The 18,363-nt window shown below is 40.2% G+C and overlaps 2 protein-coding genes across 2 annotated transcripts; both read right to left on the bottom strand.

Moving 5' to 3' along the window:
* Nucleotides 1–427: 427 nt before the first annotated feature.
* LOC141016051 (DNA-directed RNA polymerase III subunit RPC4) lies at nt 428–7,536 on the bottom strand. The gene is made up of 8 exons (XM_073490304.1): nt 6,657–7,536; nt 5,211–5,257; nt 4,936–5,090; nt 4,695–4,825; nt 3,805–3,904; nt 2,562–2,848; nt 2,121–2,273; nt 428–1,487 (listed from the first exon to the last, which is right to left on the bottom strand). The coding sequence occupies exons 1-8, from the start codon at nt 6,846–6,848 to the stop codon at nt 1,350–1,352; spliced, it is 1,203 nt and encodes a 400-aa protein (XP_073346405.1). The 5' UTR covers nt 6,849–7,536; the 3' UTR covers nt 428–1,349.
* Nucleotides 7,537–11,679: 4,143 nt separating this feature from the next.
* Nucleotides 11,680–16,398, bottom strand: LOC141015934 (ectonucleotide pyrophosphatase/phosphodiesterase family member 7-like). Its single transcript, XM_073490157.1, has 5 exons — nt 16,104–16,398; nt 13,989–14,134; nt 13,253–13,885; nt 12,610–12,829; nt 11,680–11,798 (listed from the first exon to the last, which is right to left on the bottom strand). The coding sequence occupies exons 1-5, from the start codon at nt 16,396–16,398 to the stop codon at nt 11,680–11,682; spliced, it is 1,413 nt and encodes a 470-aa protein (XP_073346258.1).
* Between the last annotated feature and the right edge of the window lie 1,965 nt (nt 16,399–18,363).

The raw sequence follows: 18,363 nt of genomic DNA, 5'->3' as shown, positions 1-18,363 counted from the left end.
GAATAAAATAATGACGGCAAAACAGACAGAAAAATCTACAATGTCAATGTTTAAAACATAATGAGATATCAAAATAAGACATCAAAATTATTAAAAGGTCCCCTCGTCTATAATGTAGACACAGACACAGCCAACAGCTCTGTGTCTGAGGACCTGAGGCTGCTCATAGCATGGAAATATGATCTGGAGCCTTAAAAATAACCTTTATATACCAACCCAATGCTGGTTTCATGTCATGTCATCAGGATGAAACGATCTACTTCATCAAATGCTGCCCTTCAGTCCAGCAAAATGAAAGTAGAGCAGTCTGTTACATCTGAGTTCATACAGAGGTCATTCAAGACTCTGAGGTTTCTGTAATGTTAACCATTTTTCAAAGAAAAACTGATGAGACTTTGACAACAGATAGACATTTGGAAATCTGGTCTGTAGTTAATACAAAAACTGTTTTATTGTAACAACTTCAGTGACATCTGTATTTGTAGCTGATATGAAGTAACTCTGAAGCTGATATGAAACATTTTGACAGATGTGTGAAAAAATAAATGATGCTGAGGTAGCAAAAAAAACCAAACTTCAGCTTCATGAACAGAAGAACATTAAAACATTTTTTTTTTATACTTCAAGATGACAAAAAAATCCATCCATACATCAGTGCAGTAAGTTATTGAGCAGTCCAGAAATGTACATTTGCTTTGCAGCTTTTAGTCGACTAACACAACACATTATTCAGTTATCAAAGCACCTAGAAGTTAAAATAGAGTCACTCGTTCAGTCTGTTGGACTCGCATGATAACAGGCGGTTCTACACGGGTGGAACCTGTAACCTTTATCTCGGTTCAACCACGGTCTTCTTTCTCTGGCTGGATACTCACTGTAACTGATGATGTCTCCTGCTGGTGTCTCAAGCTCACAATAATGTTAGCTGCTGTGCTGGTGTGTGTAGGACTGACTTCTCAGTGTCACCCATCTGTGAAGTGTTCAGGTAACAATATACAAGTTATATAGTATCCTTGCAGATCAGATACCATCTTTCCAAGAAAACGTGTCTGTTCTGGCAGTGTCGTTACACCAAAGAGAAAAACAAAATCTTTCAACTACTGTTTTCATGGAATTTTCCAAATTTTCCAAATAAAAAAATAAATCACAAAATCATATACATAAAAACAGGTTACAGAGGTTAACTAACATAGCTGCCTTTAAACCTCATAGCTGAGGTATGGAGAGTAGACATTAGACTACCTGTCATTTACCCCAGCAGAGACCGGGAAGTCTACAGAATTCAATCAGATTGTCAAAGAGTATGCTGGGGTTCTGTGTTCTGGTTCTGTGCAGCAGATAAGAGATGATCAGGGCCCTGGCTGCTGTGTTGCAGCTTGTCTCAGTAAAGCCTGGAAGTCCGGGGATAAGACCAGTTTGTGGTGGACGTTTCCTAACACCATCATGTCTCCAGTCCGGCCTTCAGAGAGACGGACAGACACCAGTTGCTGCAGGAGGAAGGAGAACAGATGACTTCTGAATGAACAGCAACAGAGTAACTTTCAATTCCAAAAAAGATTGATGGTTCACCTGTTTTGCAAACATTTTTCACTAAAAGAAATATTCTTCAAATGATATCACTGATAAAAATGGCGATGCATATTCTTATGAAACTTTATTAAAAAAACAGCTGCCTCTAAGAAAGTGGAGTCCAACTTCTCCCAGTTGAGTCGACATTTCAGAATTTCAGTTGAAATCAGTTCCCAAATAAATGATACAAGTGGATTTCTCTTCGAGGATGTAATTATTTATGTGATGTACAAGTGACCCGTTTAACTTTGTTTGCAGGTAGAAGAAACTGCAGTTAGCAATTCTTTCTCATTTTAAACAAAGAGCGACAGAAAAAGTGATGGGAAGGTCAGTGATAAGAAGACATGATGTAAATTAAAGTTGGATCTAGAAAAATGTTTGCTTTTTGGTTTGGTTTCAAGTTATATGAATTTTTATATTGTTTGTGTTGTTTTTCACAATGCGAAATAAAAGATAAAAAAGTATTGATTAATCAGTAGTTGGTTAGAGTCGTTAATTAGTGATCCATTAATCCACTGCAGCCCCCCCCCCCCCCCCCACACACTCAGTACCTGCAGGAAGGAAAATGCAGCTCCTTCAGAAACGTCCATGACAACATCACCCAGCTTCAGCTCCACCTTTCCTGACTTCCTGATCTGCAGTTTACCCAAAAATCCCTCTGGGCACTGAGACAGCACAGGACAGCCGTCCTTCACTGCAGCCTCCTGAGGAGAGGCAGAGATACATGACCTGGTCATACCAAGCAGATGCTAGTTCAAACTCTGTATTAAAACAATGTGATTTTCAATGTCGAAAAGTTCCTGAAACAGCTTTGTTCTAAACTTCCCTACCACTGTAGCTGCATTAGTGTGTCACTGGTGGAGAATGCTGCAACATTGTCTTGCTATGAAACTCCAGAAATGTTTTGTGGACTACAAAACTTCTTGACTTTCAATCAGCATGTGGTTGAGGTGAAAAAAAAATAATTTGGGTGAACTGTTTCTTTAACTCACTTGCGCTTGTCCATGCGCAGGCCTCTTGTCTTCAGGCTTGCCTTCCTTCTTGGCAGGATTATCTGCTGTGGATCCATGAGCGCTGTCGACCTTCTGTTCAGGCGTTCTGCTGGGCATACAGTCAGGTAACTGCATGAAGAAGAGCTCCTCTCTGCCAGACAGGCTGAGGTCATGCAGCACTTCTACCAGGGACGGCTGCTCAGGTTTGTGCAGCTCTGTCCTGCTGTGGCCGGCTCTACTCGGAGCTCCACAGGACGGAGGTCTGAACAGAGCAGGGTTCTCTGGACCTGCCAACATGACAACCACAAAAATCGTACATCTGTTTGTTTTACAAGACAAAGGTTTTTTTCTTGGTTAGATGACTGATGGATGTGGTTAAAGCAGGCAACTTTCCCACATAAAACATGTTAGTCAATGTGAATTATAAAGGGTTTACGTGTCTTAAAAAGGCATCTGCTGACAAGTGGTTACTACAGAGGTTGTCTGGGACATTAAACGTCACACTGAACACAGAGACTCTTTACAGGCCGACTTAGGCTGCAAACTATTCAACTCTTAGAAACTCCTACAAAAATACATCACCATCCCTGCCGCTCTCTATAGCTCTGTGGTAGTCCAGGCAGGCATGGAAGTCATTTTATAGTCACTTGTTTTACACACGTTTCAATCACTTATGACCACGACCTCTCTCAGTAGGTGCATATAAACATTTGGTGCTCATACAGCCAGCATTCAACAGTGCTGAGCAATATGATGTTTCAAGCTTGCTAGGACTTGTTCCAGAGCACCTCATCTGCATAAACCAGATGCCAAACAGAAACGCTTGTGGCTGCAATAAATGGGTGTAATCTTGACATGAGCGTCCTCCCTGCTAACTGGTATGTGACAGCTACTTAGGGCAGCAAAATTATGTGTCACAAAACACAGCTATTAAATTAATTGATTTATTAAATGAAGCACTGTGGTGCTACAAAGTTGCCCTGGCCTGAAAATCATGTTTTACAGATGTATGGCAACATGCTGCTTTGGTACAGAAAAATCACATCATCATCATCATCATTTTGATCATTTTTTTCAGTACAATACAAAAATTACCATTACCACTAAAATTGCGACGCCTATCACAATCGCAATATCTGTGAGAATAATTGCAAAATGATTTCTTGAATCTGTTCAGGCCAACTGTTAGTGGTACGACAGGAGCAGCAGGAGCAGCAGGAGGAGTCAAAGGTAGTTTTCTCACATGTTGCGGCGGCCATCAGTGTGAAGCTGCTGCACTGACTCAGAGGCAGCTGGATGGGTTTCAACTTAGCATCATTCCTCAGGCCTGGATCATCTATGAACTGTGGGTGCAACAGATAATATTGCTCACAAACATTGTTGAGATGGTGGTGATTATTATCATTATGGGTGGTAATAGTAATCAAACCTCACTGGTGAACTGATGGTTCAGTCATTACAATCTAATGCAGTGCAAAACCACAGAACTTTATTTTGAAATTCTAGTGGAGAAGAATCAGCTGAAACTATATTTCTGCAAAACAACAGCTTTGTGCCTGCAGATGAGAGAGAAACCAGTCTCATTCAACTCTGTAGAAAAACAACTGAGCACTCTTCTGTACTTCAGGAGAGTATAAAGAGGATAAGCACATACTCCTACATGTATGTGTGTTTGGTTGTTGTTGTTGTTGTAATATCTTCAAATTGTGGCATTTGTTTATGTTAATTCTACTTGTTGCATGGCACCATCAATGCATCTGACCACACCTCACTTTAGGAACAACACTCTCGGGGGCACAAAGGTGGGCGCACGTACATTTGCCATTTACACAAAGAAAACTACGTCAGTCTGAAACCAGCAATGACACCAGCACTGCGCTGTGCGCTGCTTTGCACCAGGCATAAGATAAAGGCCCTATTTGTTCTTAAAGTATGACCACCACAAGAACAAATATTACTGGGACCATTACAGAAAATTGCAGATGAACATTTAATAACCATGAATTCACTTTACAGACACTACCACTGACCATACATGGTACAGCCATAAAGTAGGTTTCCTCCTAGTCTTGTTTTAAGATAGACTATGTGAATCTGTCTTTCAAGGTATGGCAGCATGCAGGAAGTACTTACATCATCCCTCTGTAGTTTACCGAGTATCTCATCTTCATCTTCATCCTCCTCTGACTCCTTCCTCTCTTTCTTCACCAGTTTACACACAGTAGAGGAGGTGGAGTCATGCAGGTCTGAAGCACCACGCCAGCCTGAACAGAGAGACACGTTCAACAACATGCATCTGTAACGAAACCTCTCGTGTGGTTGCTTATATCTGCCTGAAAAAGACCTGAAGTTAGAGAAAAGAGAGGCTGAGCACCTGTTTTGCGGACAGTGTCGGCAGGACCCTGTTCAAAGATGGAGTGAGACTGGATGGTCTTCGGCCTCTCTCTCCTCCTCCCTCTGTTCTCTCTCATCCTCTCACTCCTGTCTCTTCTCTCCTTTTTTGGAGCCACGTGGACCTCTTCCTTTACCCTGGTGAACCATCAGACATGATGTATATAAACATTAAACACTACATACTGACAGCAACAAATATGCAATGCTTTCAATATTGAACAGAAGACTGAAAACATTGTACTGACGGTCACTCACTCATCTTTGCTTTTCCTCACAGCGTGGACGTTTGGCTCAAAGGTTTTCTTTGGGAAAAAAAGAAATATAAAACACTGTTAATACCAAGTTTCTTTGTTGAGATTTAAGATGGAGAAGCTGCAATATAAAATACTATAAACCATTTCAGACTCAATATTACTGGTTTATAACACTATTATGCATGTTGGTGATGATACCTATGGTTCTTTCCTAGTTACTAGCAGAATAAGGTTTTTAACTGTGACCCTCTTAGTAGCACCTACATTAAAGTGACCACCAAACCAAATGAGAGTGTGTTATTGTGACCCCTGGCCTCCCTGTGAAGGCAGGAGATGTGTTCACTCACAGTGTCACATTACCATTTTAATCCAGTTACAGACAATCAGAACTGTTACAGCCTTATTTCAGTGGTGGAATGTAACTAAGTACATTTGCTCAAGCACTGTACTTAAGTACTATTTTGAGGTATTTGTACTTAACTTGAGTACTTCCATTTTCTGCTAATTTATTCTTTTACTTAACCACAATTTAGTGGAGTCCAACATTTTCCATTTAACTCCACCAGATTTATTTGGCAACTATAGTCACTAGTTACTTTGCAGATGTAGTTTAACAATACAAAATATAATTAACAAATATTAAAAATGATGTGGCCCTAACGACTCTGAAACTCAAAGCTTAACGACTCTGTAAGGACACTCCCACACTATGTAAGGACACTCCCATACATAGTTTAAAAGCCTGCAGCTCCTCCAGTCAGCTAGAAGTGAAGAAGCCTCTTGGATGAGAGGTGAAACGTCTTCAACAAACTGAAACAAGTCCAGTTGTCTATGATACAGCACTTAGAAGTTATAATGCATTAGAGACCAAAAGGTCATAATGTTTTATGATTTTTGTCATAAAGTGTTATAACTATTATTATACGTCCCTATTGGCACGTTATAACATATTATAAGTCTTTTTTTTATAAAGCATTATAATGTATCATAGGCATAGGCTTCATAGAAAGTATTACCAAATAACACAATGTAAACAATGATAATGAAATATTAAAATAAAACATCATTAAAGAGATGAACATATGTGCATCAGTAATTCTAATCCAATCAAATGATATCAATTATTCTGAAAAGTGCCATTCTGCATAATGAGTACTTTTACTTTTGGTACTTTGTGTGTTCTGATGCTCACACACCTCCACCTCTCTATGTGCCTGTCACCTGCAGCTGTAAGGACTTCAGACTGTCTGCACTGTTACACAACTAAATGTAAACAAGGAGATTTACCTTAAAATGTAATGATCATCCTGTCTTCTCTTTGTTCAGAATAATCTTCATACTGTTTTATTGGCTTTATTCTTCTTTTATTACTATCATGTGAGTTTAAGATGAAGTGTATGGTGTCCAGTCTGTCAGTGCTTTGTTACACAGGTGTGCTATTTATTACCTTTGGTTTTTTGAGCCCCCCTCCCAGTGTCAGGTCCCTGGTTCTCAGGGACGTCAGTCTTCCAGGTGGACTGGGGGAGGACAGACTCCTGACCCGGCCTGGGAGTCTTCTGCCCGGTGCCAAACTGAGTCCGGCCCCGCTGCTGAGGCCGGAGGGGCCGGGAACACTGGCTGTCTCCCCCGGGTCGGTCATCCTGTGGCATCAGTCCTCCTTGTGGTATTTAACGGTGCTGCTGTCCTTCTGCGAGACGTCTCACATGACGACACGCTGTCTTATGTTGTCCACATAAACAATGTGAGCAGTCTGTCACTAGCTGTGGTTCTATGTTGGTACCAGACCCGTTGAGTCTTTGCCAAGTGAGTCTTTACATGTCTCTTCTCACTGACACTGTCCTCCAACACAACCTCTCTCTTCCCGTGTCTCTTTCTGTCTATCAGACAAATATAATATGAAACAGTTCATTTACCTTAAACACCAGGTTTCCTGCAGTCTGAGCGGAGCACACAAAGTTACTACAGATTACTATCCTCCATTTTGTTCGCACCCGCGGTCACAAAACAGACTGCGCCACAATGTTAAACTGTGCGGTGCATTCACGAAGACACAAACGGTTCCGTTTGCGCGAACCGGGACAGCACCAGGCAGGAGTTCTGTTCGGCCTCGTTGCATTGAACGGTATCCTTCATAAAGGCTGCAGACAAATAACGTCTCATCTGTGACAAATCCTACTGGACGGAACCCAGTGGAGTCTGCTGGCGGTGGGTGGATGTAGAGAACAAATACTACTGAGTGAACATGTCAATATCATTGTGACGGTGCTGTTCGTCCAGCAGGTCCGTTCTGCCGCCTGTTCTATCGCTCCAGTGGATGTTGGTCTGCAGGTCCTGTTTACTTCCTACTGCACTGCTATTGTTGTTCTTGAACGGTACTACACAGGAGGAGCCACAAGAGGGCGCTGTTTGTCTGTACACACAGGAGGAGCCACCAGAGGGCGCTGTTTGTCTGTACACACAGGAGGAGCCACAAGAGGGCGCTGTTTGTCTGTACACACAGGAGGAGTCACCAGAGGGCGCTGTTTGTCTGTACACACAGGAGGAGCCGCCAGAGGGCGCTGTTTGTCTGTACACACAGGACGACCAACTCCTCAGGTCTAGACTCTGCTGTCCACTTACATCTAAAGGGGAAAAATCATTCCTTTGAGGACAACAATGTAAACATGTTGTCCAGAGAAGACAGATGGTTTGAAAGAGGAGTAAAAGAATCCATCTTTGTCAAACTGGAATGACCGTCTTTCAACAGAGGAGGTGGCCTAAGACATTACTGATCACCCACCTACAATGCTGTACTGAGTTCTCTCCCCACACATCTTAACAACCATTCACACCTGGGCTCACCTAGCCCTAGCAACCCACATGAAGGCATGTTGGGTTCAATGACCCACAAGTGGCCCTAACGACTGTGAAACTCAGAGCTCACACGTGTCCTTAACGACTCTGTAAGGACACTCCCACACAGTTTAAAAGCCTGCAGCTCCTCCAGTTAGTTGGAACTGAAGAAGCCTCTTGGATGAGAGGTGAAACATCTTCAACAAACTGAAACAAGTCCAGTTGACTACGATACAGCACTTAGAAGTTATAATGCATTAGAGACCTAATGACCTAATGACATTATGACCCTTTCATAATGTTTTGTGATTATCAGAATCAGAATTCCTTTATTTCTGTGTCACATCAGCCTAAGGATAGTAATATTACAATAAACAATAATAATAATTTAAAAAAGCAACAGGTGAAGTTATGACTGTGTGGCCCTTATAATGAAATGGATGGCTAGGCTAGAGAGCAACATCATCTGGATAAATGTATGGTCATAGCATTTATACATTGAGTTACAAGTTATGACATAATTACTGAAAGCCTTCTGATTAATGTTTATTGGTCATTGAGTTTAAATAGTCTGAATAGAATTGTCTATAGGTTGATATTTTATGTAATCGGTAATTACTATGCAGAGGGGCTAGCTACTCTTATTGATTTGATTTGATTTGATTAGTACTTCTCTCGAACCCTTCAAGGGGAAAGAAGACGGCGCTTCTCTAAAGACTGGTACAATAAGCATACATGGCTGGAATACTCTCAGAGTAAAGACTCTGCCTACTGTTATGCCAGCCGACACTTCAGTCTCCCCTCCTCAGATGACTCAGTATTCTGAAGAGGGGTTCAAAAATTGGAAAACGGCAACCTACAAAGATGGGGGAGGCCATGCGAAATCTGAAGCACATACTAATACTACGTTAGCATGGGCAGAATATGAAAAGTCAACTGCAAGCACATCCTCAGCTCTCTCAGCCTCCTTAAATGCAGAATATGATAAATCAGTGAGGGAAAATAGAGAGTACATTAAAACTGTTGGAGAAACCCTGCTGCTTACAGTTACGCAGAGCATTGCACAGAAAGGAAAAGGAAATAAAGGAAATTTCCTCTTTATTATGGAACTGCTCGCCAAGCACGAATTTGCTCAAAGTGAGGCCTACAACATTTTTGGCTGATGAGACCAGAGACATAAGCAAGAAGGAACAGATGTCCTTCGTTATTCAATACTTAGACTTAGACTTCTTTTATTTGTTATTCAAATTACACCTTACAGTGCAGATCAGAACGGAATGTCGTTGCAGTTGGCTACTATTACAATGGGTCAGTATGTGAAAGCTTCCTCGCCTTGGAGCAGCACAGCACCTGGATGCTGCAGCACTTTCACAGAAAATTGTACAAATATTGCAGAAGTATGGTCTTGACTACAGAAACCACCTAGTAGGGCAAGCATATGATGGATGAGATGAGAGTCATGAGTGGAAAGACCACAGGTGTGCAAGCACACATTAAATCAGAGGCCCCATTAGCATTTTATGTTCACTGCAATGCACATTGCTTAAATTTAGTATTAGTTGACAGGGTGAAATGCATCCCTGAAGCCTATTGTTTCTTCTCTCTTTTGCAGAAACTGTATGTCTTTGTGTCAGGGTCATATGAGCACCAAAGATGTCTTGAGGTACAGACGGAGATGTTTCAGGGGCCCTGAGAGAGTTACAAAGGCTGACAGAGACACAGTGGACGTGTAGGTACAATGCTTACAAGACAGTGAGGGACAGACTGCCAGCCATCATACGTCTACTGAAAGAGATATCTGAAGAGAGAAATGGTGACAGAGCTGTAGAGGCACGAGGTCTAATAGACCAAATAGATCTCAAGTTTGTTGGCCTCCTTGCAACATTCACCAGTGTTTTTGGTGAGATAAAATATCTGTCAGATATTTTACAGTCCCCAAAGCTCAGTTTGGTTACACTTGTTGACTCTCTTGTTGACACATTGGACAGCTATAGAGAGGACTCTCTCTTAAATGACGCTTGGGACAGTACTGAGACCCTTGCAGAGCAATGCAACATCCATGTTTCCATTTGCCTCACAATACAACTGCAGCACTGAGGATCTATAGGGAGGTGTTCCACCAGATGTTTAAACTGTGCAAGATTGCACTTGCATTACCTGTGAGCACTGCATCATATGCACAGTTTCTCTGTGCTAAAGTTAATCAAGACTGTCTTGAGAAATACTATGACTGATGAGCAATTTAGGAGTGTTAAGTGTAGAGCCGAGAAGGGCTAGGGCCATAAATCTAGATGATTTTGTGGATGTGTTTGCCAGAAAACACAGCAACAGGCGAGTAAAACTGCAGTGAAGAGAATACAGCCTGATGAAGCAGGATGTGAGTATGAGACTTGATGTTCTTTGAAATAAGGTTGAAAAAAATGTGTGCATATATTGGTATCAAAAGAGTTGGAAATTATTGGCGTAGCGGATATCACGTTGATAAAATGTACATTTGCCATGTTAATGCTTTTTTAAAAAAATTTTAATTTTTAGGTCGACTGTATATAACATATTATCGTTTACAGTAGGCTTGTTCCCAGGAAATGTTTTGTTCCTTACAATAAATGTACTCCTTCAAATGAAGCTGTATATTTGTTTGTTTAAGGAAAAGGACAGCCAGCCTAACTGAAAAACAATAAATCGCCTAACACATTTATATATATTTATATATATACTTGATTTTATGTATTCTTGTATGTATTCTATTCTTGTAAAGTGTCTTTGAGATTTTTTAAAAGCGCTGTACAAATAAAATGTATTATTATTATTATTATTATTATATACAGAGAGATAACACATTACAACAGGAGTGTTGTGGAACTCAAAATGTTAACTGTAGCAGTATTAGGCTGTGCACATCAGATAATTATTAACATCAGATGTAATGACCCTGGGGTGAGTCAGCCTCCCAGTGAACACAGCTGGACACCAGACTGGGACTGAACACTGTGTCTTAGACCAGCGAAGGTCAGTTTGAAGACCAGCCATTTCTTCACAATATGTTGATAATGATCTTTATTTAAAGAATACAGTTTATTATATACATACATATATACACAAGAACCAATAAAGGACAGCACATCTTAAATTACCAAGTCAGGCAGGGCAAAATACTCACATTTCACTTGTTTATTTTCTCACATCACAACAGATAGACGCTTACATGTATCAGCACAGAGCAGTCTACGTTAATTAGCTGAAGCTCATATAAAACATAAAACTGATGTGATGGAAGTGATGGAAGCTGCTAGACACTAACACTGCCCAACTAAAAACACAAGTTAATTCAAAGTAAATTGGTTTTCTTCCACTCTGTAAGTTGCAGAATTCTTTGTTGGTGTTGTTTTGAACCAGAATCAGCTTGAGCCACAGCAGTGACGAATCAAAAATAGTCAGCAGGTTGAAGGTTTCCAGATAGTTTAAATAAAGGAATTTATTTCACAACTATATTTGGTTATAAAGCAGCCATGAGAAGCTATACCCTGCATCATTCATTTTGACAAATTAAATTGTAGATGAATCTTTCTCCCCCTACAGTACGCATTCTCAGGTAATAGTAAAATGTTCCCAAATTTGATAAAAGATGTCCAGTTTCATTACGCCCTGGTCCCTTTCGACATGTTGCAGGATATGGCAATGATGAACACAAGCACAAGAACACCAACCAAGGCTGACAGGCCAATCAGCACTTCCATCTGATAGTTCTCTGGATTGGCTGGAACAGAAAATGTGCATACAAACAGATAAGATAGCAAAATTGGCCAAGCAAGCAAGTAGCAGGCAGGAACACCTACATTAAATTACTTCGGCTTAATACATTTGCTTCAAAGTCCAGATATCAATAACCTTCTACAGACTGATAAGATATACCTTTACAGCTGTGAGATAATGTAATACAGCCAGTGTGATGTCAGGGCTGAAGTCCTGGAAATAAGGAGTCCTGTAATAAATGTTACCTTTGGTTTTTATAGACACAAGATAGATAAGATTAAAGTTGAGCTGAAATTAAAAATGCCCTTTTACAGATTTTAAGATCACATCCACTTTGACTTTGACTTTTGATTTACCAGTTTCCTGATGAACAGATGGCTTACTTGTTGCTAAAGTTACTGCTAACAGCAGCAAACTGTACCGGGCTCCAAGTGAACACGGCCAGTCTTCAGACCAAACACAAATTTCAAGACCATAAGCCGAAAAAGTCTTCTAGCTTCCGGGTTTACTTCCTACTTATGCTGCGACCTATGTTCACCTCAATATCCCGGATGAAGCAGTTTACCTGATGTTAAACTTTAAGTGTAACTGTATAAAAATTCCTGTATAGATGTTCCATGTCTGTGTAGCAAGACACATATATGAAGGAACTATAAACTTTCATTTCATTATGCTGCCTTGTTGTATGATACTAAGTTAACAGATAAGTTGGTAAATTAGAATGAAGTTGTGTTTCATTGTACCGTTTGAGAACAGCATTCTATGTATTGTAAATTGCCAATCACTAAATTATTGGGACAAGTACATATACTTACTGGAAACCAGCATGTGTTTGGTATGCTTCAGGTGTCCATCATTGATCTCTGGGTTTATCCCCAGTAGATGGCACATCAGTGGATACACGTTGACCAGGTCAAAGGGATCTGCCAACATGTTTTTCTCGAAGTCCGGCCCCACGGCCCTGAAGAAGGCTTTCATGTCCATGTCTTCATTATCAAAGCCATGCTCTCCTTTGTTGAAATTCATAGGGAAGAACTACACAATACACAGAAATCAGATGTATTATGAGAAACAGTCATAAAATATTTTTGGGTTTTATTGCTATTGTTTGATAGAATATAAATCAACTAAGGGTCAGAGATATGAAGTGACAAGTAACAAATATTTCAAGCCAGGCTTCTCAAGTGTAAGTGTCTTAGATGACTAGCACCAACATGATGATATAGTACTTTTTAAATTAGATGCAGGGAAAGAGCACCCAATGGTGCATCAACGCATAGTAACAGGTGCACATTCTTAATACTACTGTAACACAAAGTACAGCATTTTTTAAATCCTCCACAGAAAGGCTTTAAGTAGTTATGGGTACACACAGAGTTCCTCACAATTCAAATACACTTCCTGAACTCTCACCACACGGAATGTGAGCTACATGCAGCAAACTGTGCATTCCCTCACCCCATTGACAATGTATCCAGGGTCAGCGATGAGGATGAGGGGCAGGATTCGAGGATGGTTACTGTAGTGCAGTCTATGTGGCATCCTCTCCTTTTTATACACATGAAGGTGAGGATGGCTTCCTTTCAGAACCTTGTAGACTTTCTCCAGCATCCCCTCTTTAGGAAGCAGCATGCCAACAGGACCATAATCCAACAGCTGGAACTGGATATCCTTGAAGCTGAAGCCAGGAATCTTAGAGAGGATGATCTCCTCAACTTGTCCACCCCGTAGAACTGTCCTCATCCCGTGGTCGGCAGTGATGATAATGTTGAGCCTGTCAGTTAGGCCATGGTCTTGGATCTTGTTTCGGATGTAGCCCACAGTACGGTCCACTTGCTGGACCATCTTTCGGCGTTCTGGGGAATCTGGTCCATATTCATGTCCTGCCAAATCTGGTTCTCCAAAGTACAGTGAGACAAAGTCCAGGTCCTCTTTGTGGAACCACTCTCCAATCACCTTGTCAATGTTCAGCTTCCAATCTGTCTCGTTTGAATGGTCATAGAAAGGAGGTTCCACTTGGCTAACCATCACAGCCTCTTGTCTGTAGGTGGCTGCTGTGCCAGGGAAATGTAGAGAACCTGTTTTTAAACCCTAGAATAAAATGAAAAAAAATATTCATGGATTTAAAAAAACTATAGCAAGATAACACAGGAAATGTGTGAGGTAGACAAACAGAAAGATGTATCTAAAGAACCTGTCTCTGTGCTGTTATCCAGATGGGTAAGCTGCCATTGTCCCAGTATGAATCAACAAACTGAGCCTGGTAGTACTGCTTCTTCTCCTGAGTGGTCGTGTTGAACCATATGTTGTGGATTACTCCATGATTCTCGACATAACGTCCTGATGAAAGAAAAAACAACAACAACAAAAAAACAGGTAAAGAAAGTGGTACAGGTTTAAATGCAAACTTTTATCTGTTTGACCTGTGGGCCACCGACATTATATAAGATTCATGGACTGATAATACTGGATATAGATACTGGATGTGAACGTGCAATATATGTATCGATGTGATACATTAGACTCTTGTGTTGATTGTTTTCTAAAAGAATCAACACAATCCAGCTACTATGCACAACAAAGTGTTTGACACCATGCAAATATGTTGTCCCCAACCTTTAAAGCATCATGGCAGTCCTGCAGTGTCAGACATTTCCAAATTCAACATCACAGTCTAACCATCTAAAACAGTCCATTTTGTTTCTTTTGACTGCTTCTATGGGCACCGATAATAGAAGGGTTAGAAATTGTATACAATGTTTTGTGTCTATTTTCTGTCTAGTTCTTTTGAGTCCATTAAAAACTTAAAATTGATGCAATGAGCTTGTAATGGTAAAAGACATACATCTTAGTTGGAAATTAAACATAATTTAAGTTATATAATACACAATGCAGATAACATAGTAAGAGTTGCTACCTTTATCTCGTGGAAGATATCCCACTGCTTCCACACTGCGCAAAGTTTTCATTTTGCAAACAATGAAAAAATAAAAACATTTTCATTGCAATTTGCATTTCCAAATATTGGCTCTAAAGAAGGCCTTTCATGCTTTTCGCTTGAACTGTAGGTTCTTCAACACGCTTGAAAGTACAGGGTGTGGCTAGGGATGTCGTCCCCCAACAACCTATACTGTTTTCTGTCAACAAAGATGAACACTGTGATCCTTCCTAATCACTGATTCTTTTGTCCTGCCATGGAAAGTAGGCCCAGCCAACCTATGGAAGAGTGATTGCTGGTTAGGGCCTGGTCATAAGATGTTTACTTTGCGATGCAGCTGGATTTGCAAAATCATGTGGTTACATGATTTTGCGAAGCCATCTTGGCAGTCTGCAACCTCATCAGGAGGATGGTACACACTGTGGCCCTACTACCTGAAGCTGTTATGGTCAACCAACTGAAAGCAGACTGAGCATGACATCATCAGGGCAATTCAGCCCAGCTGGAGCTGCAGCAGTCACCAAAAAGAAAAAGGAAAAAAAAAATGATTAAATTGATTATTAAATTAAAACAATTATCAAAACTCTCACCTCATGTAATTTCTTTCTATCTAAGCAATGTTTTGGAACACAAAGGATCCTGTTTCAAATGTACTGTGCCACAGGAAGAAAAATCACACACTGCCTGCACATCAGTGCTTGAAATATTACAACCACTCATGCCTAACCAAACACATGCTTGTGAGCACTTTATTGGAACGATAATTTATCTTAATGAATTTTAGTTGTTATTTCATATTTTGATAATGAAATTATAGCTCATAATTCCCCTGATACAGTAGGTGGCTCTATACCGCTTAAAAGTTGATTTTCTATCCACCACTAACACAGAAAAGATGAGGAAGACGAGGGGAAGGTGGAGTAGAATGACAAGCAGGCAGTTTAAAGAGGTTGTTGCCCACATGGACATTTTTTAAAGTTTCAGAAAAAGACAACACTATTGCAATTTGCAATACATATTCTGCAAAGGTTCAAAGACGAGGAAAAAAGTCTGAGTTTTAACACAGCAAATCTTGTAAGTCACCTAAAATGTGCTCCACCTCCGTCTACATTATTGCCTATTCAACAGGCATTTGAAAACTGCAGGAAGTTTTCTAAATGTAACCCAACGACCAAAGTGACTACCAACAAAATATAATATGTATTTGTAGTCTAATTGAAATACATCCATTTTGTGCATCCATGGTATTTATGACATCAGTTATTATGCATACACTATAAACCAAAGTCCGATCCATTTGAAAAGCTGTGAGAGATAAATGTGAATGCTGCCATTTTGCTGTTTAAAATATAAAGGCTCAACTGTTTTTACCTGTCAGCATTGTGAAGTGAGAAGGGCTGGTAATGGTGAGGAAGGGTGGGGTAACATAGGCTGCCTTCACCCCATCCTGGGCCATCTTATCCAGATTGGGGGTTTCAACATCTCGGTCATAGTCCCAGCGGAAGCCGTCAAAAGAGATGAGCAGTAGCTTGTTTCTGGTGGACGATGTGGAAACTAACTGCAGCTCAGAAACAGAGTCCCGTGGTGGGGCAGCAGCACAGGGAGAGCTTGCTATGAGGCTGAGGACAGCAAGGCAAAGCAGCAGCATGCCTGAAGATTTAGTCATTCCAGTTTATTTAGACTTTTTTCAGCTGTTTTGGCTTCGGCTTCCCTACAATTTAATAATTTAAATCTTGCCACTACAACCTCAGTGTCCTAAAAGAAGATCTTATTCATCTGACTGCAGTACTGTACCTGAGACGTACCCTGAGCCAATTATGAGACTGTATTGTGACATACGAGTGGATACACCTTTATATGGCTCAGCCCTTATCTACCCAGAAACAGTGGACAGGTTGTATACCTTTATTAGTTTAAAGCAGTAATATAATATGGTGTGTGTGTGTGTTTTATGTGTTGTGTGTGTGTTTGAAAAAGATAGAGAGATTGCTGCAAATAATTCTGAACCCTTCTTAACCCATTGTTGAAATGATTATCCAGTGCTCACATATTTATACTCATATTGTGTGTATGTGTTCACAGTATTTTAAATATATTTGGTTACATTTTTTTAGACTACACTTGCACCTGCACCAATTAATAATGAGAGATCCTACATATACAAGAGCATATATATATTACCAAAATAAAACAGCATAAACAGTGAATTATTACTTTGTATTTTCTCTAAAAAAACAAAAAACAAATCAATTCTAGCCTGCCAAACTGAACCTTATGGTGAGCCACACTTTGGGCATCCCTTTAAGATTTAAGATTTAAGGTTTAGGCTAACTTGCACAGAACTGTGACAGTAATGGATCATATCTTGGCTATAAGGGAGGAAATAGCGATTTATCAACAAGACCTCTTCATTCACCAGCTGTAATCCTGGCCTTGAATGACCAGAAATGATGTTTGAAAATCATAGTTTGTTTAAACAATGAGCCCCACTTACCACACTGTATGAGACTACAGAGTCACTTAACCCCTACAACAAAATCCCATAATGATCTCAACCTCTCATGCAAGACTTGTGAAAAACTATATAATGATGCCAAACTTAAAAGATCATGCACCACAACAACAAATTGGATATACAGTACTTTCAAAGGACCAGCAGGTGGCGACTGCACTACATGAACCAGAAGAGGTTCAGGCTGTAAGTTAAGGTTTATTCTTTCTCAGTCTATTCTGTCCAATGTCCAACGTCCAACCACTAACTGTCCCTGGTTCTTTCTTTTTACCTGTCAGACACTGATAATATTTACCAGAGTGACTCAAATACAGATGTGTGCTCAGAACATGTGTGAAAAGTAATGAAAAACACTCAGAGTATTCTATGATTTCCTTGTGAAAGAAAACAATGACCTAGACATGAGGTTGGTTCTGCTCTTCAAAGATAATGGTGACCCCATTCAGTTTTTTTTTTTTTTTTTTTTTTTTAACTTTTATACGTTTTAAAGACATTAACCTTTTTTTTTTACTGATGCTCCAAGTAAATAAATAAAAATGGGGCTGAGGTCAGGTGACTGTGGAGGAAAGTCCACGACAGTCGGAACTCCTTGGTCGACTTTGGTCTTCAAGTAGTTCTGTCAAAGCTTTAATGTATGTTTGGGCTCGTTATCCTGCTGCAGTATGAATCCTTCTCCACAAAGATCGAACCAGAGGGTGGAGCATGTCTCTGAAGGATGGAGTGGTGCTTCTTGTGCAGGGTGGAGTCAATTCTGGGCAGGTTTCCAACTCCAGAGGAGGCAAAACATTCAACAGACTTGAATATTTCCACCACCATGTGTCACTGTAGATTTTGAGACACCATGGTGTAAGATTATAATTATAGCTCAAAATATTTGTATTAATATGGCTTTAATAAAGGTTATTATGCAGACTATTGTTAGTCTCTCAACCAGCGAGATGACGTCATAGTCAGTACAATAACACAGTGGAACCTTCCTGATCAGGTAAGAGTGGGTCTATCAACACACATATTAATTCAAGGGAAATAATTCATTGTAATTCATTGTGTTATGTCTAGCATTAACAAAATCATGCATTCAGTGACCACAAACAACGACTTTATAGTCAAACATTTATT

Source organism: Pagrus major, chromosome 20 (genome assembly GCF_040436345.1).
Source record: "Pagrus major chromosome 20, Pma_NU_1.0".
Taxonomy (NCBI): Eukaryota; Metazoa; Chordata; class Actinopteri; order Spariformes; family Sparidae; genus Pagrus; species Pagrus major.
The sequence above is the reverse complement of the archived record's forward strand: the minus strand, read 5'-3'. Positions and strand labels throughout refer to the sequence as shown.

What these genes read in the sequence shown, in the direction of transcription:
- LOC141016051 (XM_073490304.1), bottom strand. Translation starts at nt 6,848, where the DNA reads ATGACCGACCCGGGGGAGACAGCCAGTGTTCCCGGCCCCTCCGGCCTC. An exon ending in GTAAACTACAGAGGGATGAT is followed by an intron (nt 3,905 to 4,694) that starts GTAAGTACTTCC and finishes TTGCACCCACAG; the next exon opens with TTCATAGATGATCCAGGCCT. An exon ending in ACTGATGGCCGCCGCAACAT is followed by an intron (nt 2,849 to 3,804) that starts GTGAGAAAACTA and finishes TCATGTTGGCAG; the next exon opens with GTCCAGAGAACCCTGCTCTG.
- LOC141015934 (XM_073490157.1), bottom strand. Translation starts at nt 16,398, where the DNA reads ATGACTAAATCTTCAGGCATGCTGCTGCTTTGCCTTGCTGTCCTCAGC. An exon ending in TCACTTCACAATGCTGACAG is followed by an intron (nt 14,135 to 16,103) that starts GTAAAAACAGTT and finishes TTCTTTCATCAG; the next exon opens with GACGTTATGTCGAGAATCAT. An exon ending in GGATAACAGCACAGAGACAG is followed by an intron (nt 13,886 to 13,988) that starts GTTCTTTAGATA and finishes ATTTTATTCTAG; the next exon opens with GGTTTAAAAACAGGTTCTCT.